The sequence below is a fragment of the Myotis davidii genome, unplaced genomic scaffold, assembly GCF_000327345.1.
Source record: "Myotis davidii unplaced genomic scaffold, ASM32734v1 scaffold274, whole genome shotgun sequence".
NCBI lineage: Eukaryota > Metazoa > Chordata > Mammalia > Chiroptera > Vespertilionidae > Myotis > Myotis davidii.
Genome location: NW_006285613.1, coordinates 1,724,248 through 1,729,479, shown reverse-complemented (window position 1 = coordinate 1,729,479; position 5,232 = coordinate 1,724,248). Strand labels below are relative to the sequence as shown.

At 64.7% G+C, this 5,232-nt stretch overlaps 2 protein-coding genes across 2 annotated transcripts in view; both read right to left on the bottom strand.

Annotated features, from left to right (window-relative positions):
- Positions 1–926: 926 nt before the first annotated feature.
- On the bottom strand, positions 927–4,018 carry ZACN (zinc activated ion channel). Its single transcript, XM_006756375.2, has 9 exons — positions 3,925–4,018; positions 3,721–3,845; positions 3,534–3,578; positions 3,301–3,407; positions 2,916–3,085; positions 2,093–2,217; positions 1,761–1,971; positions 1,497–1,661; positions 927–1,114 (listed from the first exon to the last, which is right to left on the bottom strand). Exons 1-9 carry the CDS (start codon positions 4,016–4,018, stop codon positions 927–929), a joined length of 1,230 nt encoding a protein of 409 aa, XP_006756438.1.
- A 703-nt stretch (positions 4,019–4,721) lies between these two features.
- GALR2 (galanin receptor 2) overlaps positions 4,722–5,232 on the bottom strand; it is a gene marked incomplete at its 5' end in the record, with an annotated part of 2,360 nt that continues 1,849 nt past the window's right edge. The window contains one exon of the mRNA XM_006756391.2: positions 4,722–4,850. Within this exon, the coding sequence (XP_006756454.2) occupies positions 4,722–4,850 (129 nt within the window). The remainder of the gene's footprint in view (positions 4,851–5,232) is intronic.

Below are 5,232 nucleotides of genomic sequence, written 5' to 3'. Positions count from 1 at the left end.
GTGCTTTGTGATGATGGACTTCTGATTTGGGGCCACTCTGGCCCTGATCTTCAGACTCTCAGGAGTCATGCTGTCATGCTGTTTCCTTCTGCATCGTATGTATCAAATACGCCTTTTACACAAAATCCTAGCCGCCCTCTCCCACCCACCCCCATTCCCCGCCAAACCAGCACTGCCCTGCACCGGGCTGCCTGCGCACCTGGGGTTTGTGTCCCGACCACAGCCTGCAGGGGCCACGTGCGGGCTTCAGGACGGGAAGGGACAGAGGGGAAGACAAAGGCCTCGCCCAAGCTGCCTGTGAGCACGAGCAGGAGGCAGAACCATCCCCGCCAGCCCAGTTCACAGCTGGGGGGAACGCGCCCCCTTCAGCTCAGGCATGTGGGGGGAGAGGCACAGAACACATGGCCTCAGGGAGCAAAACCCAGCAAGATTCACCTGCTCAGAGTCCGTGCGGACAACACATGCCCATTGCCCACATCCCGAGGGCTGGGTGTTCTGCCCCCAGGAGGCGCTCTCCCCAGTCCTGGGGTCCAGCACACCTCAGGAGTCCTGACCACCCCAGGTGGCCTGACCCTCGGGGCCCTGAATCCTGGCCCCCGTGCCTCCTGGCCCAGGCCAAGCAGCTGGAGTCACAGAGGAGCAGGTGTGGGGGCGGGGCTGGGTGACTGGTGGCCACTGGTGAGAAGTTCAGGCGTGGAGTGGGGGCCCCACCTACACAGGACAAGAGCGAACAGCTGAGCTCAATGAAAGCAGACCCTTGGGGGTACTGTTGCACTGGGGTGATGGGTTTATTTCACACTCGTTGCTTGTGTGCTAACAGAAGGGAGAGCCTGGGGCCTCCAGGCTTAGGGAAGAGTTGGCCTCCCTCCCGGTCTCCAGAGACCCGGCAGGGCCCACCCCAGGCCGGCAGCCCCGGCCCTGCCCTGTTATGGCCTGGGCTGCCCCCCATGGGGTACAGCCTCGCCAGGGGCTGGGTCAGATTTGCACGTCGCCCACATCCAGAGTCCAATGAAGATGAACTGGCTGCACACCACCCCTGCCACGTAGAGCAGAAAGAAGGTGTGGTCGGCAGCCTCGGCCCAGCTCCTCCATGACCCCGCTCCTCCAGGCGCCTCTGTGGGGACAGGCAGGAGCAGGAGCTGCACTCCAGGGCTCCCCCCTCTCCCGGAGCAGGACCCCAGGCACTGGCAGCAGGTTTCTCCCTCCCATGGGTTCCCAGCTAGTGGCCGTGGGCGGGCCCACTGCGGGCCGCCTGCTGAAAGCCTTGTAGAGGCTCCCAAGGCATAGGTCACCATGCAGAGCGGTCACCAGGCCTCGGGGAAGCTCACCTCGCTCCCTGCTCAGACCGGCTGCTCCCAGGGCCGACTAAAGTTCAGGGAGGGGCCAGCAGAGTGAGCTCCAGGGCCCTCCGGCCCAGCGACCCCTCGCCCCACCCCCAGGGGTGCCGCTTGCCAGCTCTGCCATCCAACCAGCTCCCAGCCTCCTTCCTCACCCACCTTCAGGACTCGGCCCTGCCTCCTCATGAGCTTGCTGCTCCCCTCTCGGGGCTGGGCCAGGGCCGCGCTTGGCCCTGAGGTGGTCCCGGGCCAGGACCCCCGCCAGCAGCACGGTCTCCACGGTGCTGACGAAGAGCAGCAGCAGCTGGATGGTGAAGTAGTGAACTGGGGAGGGGCGGGGCCGAGTCAGGGCTCAGGGGGCTGAGCAGGGAAAGGCTGGGCAGCGTGGTCCTGCCCGGGGCCGGGGGAGGGCACGGGGCTTACTGAGCAGTGGGTTGCAGGAGGAGGAGCTGGGCAGCACCTGCACCAGGGAGGAGTGGAAGACGAGGTAGCCCAGCAGCAGGGTCACCTTGTAGGCCATGCGCTCCGGGGCCTGCAGGGGCAGCAGCCCCCCGCACATGTCGGCCAACAGCAGCGCCTCCCCGGGGACCAGCAGAGCCAGGACGGCCTTCAGTGCTGTGTTCTGTAGGTGCAGCTGGAAGGGAAAGGTTGGGGCTTCCTGGGGGGGTGCAGGGGTGGGCAACAGAAGGCCGTCATGCCTCTGGCCCGGCATCCTTCATGCCCCTGCCGCCTTCGTCAGCCACCTGCCGACTCACCTTCACCTGGAAGCAGGGCACCAGCTGCTGGGGCGGGACCTGGGTTTTCAAGTCCCGAAGTACATACTCCCTCTTGACACTCACGATCTCGTTCACCACGTGGGCCTGGAACTCCAGCTCCATCACTGGGGGAGCGGGGGAGAGAGCAGTGAGCTGAGAAATACCACTGTCCCCCATCTCCTGGGGGCAGGGGCAGGGGCAAGCTGGTGCCCAGCGGTGATGGAGACTTCTGGTGGCTCCTGGGCAGACTTGGTGACAGTGGCCCATGCAACGGCTTTCCCAGCCTTATCTCCCCCTCCCCCCTACCCCACCCCCAGTCTTCTCCAGCTAGAGGAAGGGCTTTTTCAGACTCAGACCGATTTCCATTGTAAAAATAAATGCACTTTGCACCACTGCACGGAGGGGGCACCGTTGTGGACTCATCCACCAGTGTCTCATCTCACATCTGAAATACTAGGGCCCCTGGGCGTCTGCTGTGGCATTTCCCGAGGGGACGGGTGTCAGGGAAGGGGGGCCTGCTGCCAAGCTAGACACCACCCGGCGTGTGTGGGGGGCATTGCCTGGGTGGCTACACCTTCAGGATGTCTCCAGGGGTGAGGCCATGGCAACCTGAGCGGGCACCAGCGGCCTGGCCGCTGCACTTGGCCCAGCTGTTGAGGGCAATTGCTTTGCTGGCGAGGCGGCGGGGAGGAGACTGAAGTGGGGCTGGGCGCTGTCTGGGTGGGAGGCGCAGGGTGAGGAGCACGCTCTGCTCCTGGGTGGGTCCAGCTCCCTGAGCCCGGGGCAGATGGGTGTGCACACAGCCCGCCCGGCTGGTCAGCACCCGTGTTGCTGAGGGCGTAGAAGCTGAGGGTGCAGTTGCTCTGGTCTCTGGGGAAGTGGAGGAGCTCGAAGTCACAGTTGGTCTCCGTGGTGAGGGCCAGGTAGAGCTCGACGTGGCCATCTTGGTCCACTTGGGCCTGTGGGGTCTGGTCCTGCCAGTCCACCCAGAGCCTGCGGGGAAAGGCACCACAGCCAGAGGCCCACCCCCTCTGCAGGCATATGCCCAGCTGCCATCCCCTGCCCTCAGGGTCCCAAGAGGGAGGGGGAACACGGGGCAGTGGAGGCGAGGCGTGCCAGTGCTCTGCCAGGGCCGCCGGGAGAGGGCATTCACTGAAGGCCTCGGGGGGAGACAGGGACATGCAGTGGCTCCTGGGACGAGAACTCACGCCTCCTGGATAGTGAGTTCCGGTGTCCACAGTGAGTCCCAGGGCAGTGTAAGCATGCGCCGTGGGTGCACACTCGCGTTCCAGGCCAGGCGCGTGTCCAGCCAGGACTGGGGACACAAGGACCCCACTAAGGCTCTGTGTGTGCGTGCCTCTCGGCTTGGCAGGTTGATGAAGACGGTACTCCTGAGCTGGACTCAGAGCGGGCTCTGCCCCACCCCCCCGGGGGCTCTCACCAGCCGGAGCAGCAGCATGGAGGACACTGTGTACCGAAGGATGTCCTGGGGAGGGGCAGCACGTCACCTGAGGGTTGGCTGCTACATGACACAACAGGGCAGGAGACCACAGCTCTCCAGGGACGTGGTCCCATCCCTTCCCGCTCAGCACTGGGGTCCCGCCCCTCCTGGACCGGAGGACACTCACCACGTTGAACACGTTTGTCACGAACACCTGCACATCCACACGCAGGGGCGCGCTCCCGTTGCCGGGAATCTGGATGGTTTCATGAACTTCCAGGGGTGAGTTGAGGTCGAAGAAAGATGGCCAGGCTGAGGGATGGAGGTCGAGGTCACCTGGGTGCGTTGGGGCCCAAATTCCAAAGCTCATGACCTTACAGCTTTCACCTACCAACCGCTGGTGCGTGGAAGCTGCGGCCCCGGACCAAGGGCCTCGTGGTGCCAAGTCCAAGCAAGGCGAGCTGGAGCAGGAGCCGCAGAGCCATCAATGGGGCTGCAGGGGGAGGTGGAGCAGCAGCGCCCACGCCAACCTCTGCTTCAGACACTTCTCCGGGGGACGGCGCAGCCGGTCAAGGCAGCTGCTCTGTGTGCAGTGACCCTGGAGCCTTGGGCTCGGCACCCCCACCCCACCCTGGGTTCTGCAAACACCCGGAGACAAAGCCCAGGACCAAGCCCTGCCCACCCTGCACCTGCCTGGGCTTCGCTGTCTGTCCCGCCCCACTTCCACCACCTGGAACCGGTTGCCAGTTCACGGCCAGCACGGAGCCGCCCCCATCCCCACCCGGCCTCGGTCCTTCGAATCTAGGCAGGTGCCTTTCTGCAGTGGGTGCCCGCCTGGCTAAAAACACGCCCTCGTCCAGTGCCCTGCACTCAACGCTGTGAGATGGGCACAGCTTGGAGGGGGACCTGCCTCTCCTGAAACACTGGACCAACTTCATGTGAAAAGCCTTGGCTCAAGGACTCGGGGGGAGAGGGGGGGACCCGGGGTCAGTGGGGGCTCATTCAAGGACAAAGTTCGCACCAGGTTCTCAGCCTGCGCCAGGCAGCAGTGCCTCAGGGCCGCCGGTGTGGCCCCGGGACAGGACCCGCGGGTGGGGCGCGCCTTTTCTGTCCCAAAGGAGAACCCGAGCTGTTGGAGACCTGGTCCCAGAGAGCTGCACTCGGGGAGGGGGGCAGACACCCCAAGGCTTACAGTCTGTAGGCAACACGAACGCTACTAGGAACATAGTGTCTGCGTCCGTCATCGACCCACTGTATCGAGTGCTTAACCTGCCTGTCGGTGCCACACGCATCGGCGGCGGCGGCGGGTTTGCCGATCTGTGGGCACCCGGCGTTTCCAGGTGGCCGCGTGCAGAGCCTTCGCCTGGCGCGTGCTCCCCAGCCTCGCGCATTCAGGGATTTCTACGCCGAGTTTCAGCTCCGCTGTCCTGAGCGCGCACTCGCACCCCATCAGCCCAAGTTCCCCTGTGAAGTCCCAGAGATCTCACCGCAGACCCTCAAGACACAGCGCGGCGCGGCACGTGAAACGGTTTGCGCATTTTATTAACAGACGAAACCATCCACCATCCCCCCGACCTCCGACTCCAGTCCTTTCACACACGCGCGTCCCCGCTAAGTCTCATTAACTGTCAGGCTGCCGTGGGCGACCTTTTGGTCCCGCCAGGACGGGCCCGGGACCTGGCACGAGGCCGGGACCCCG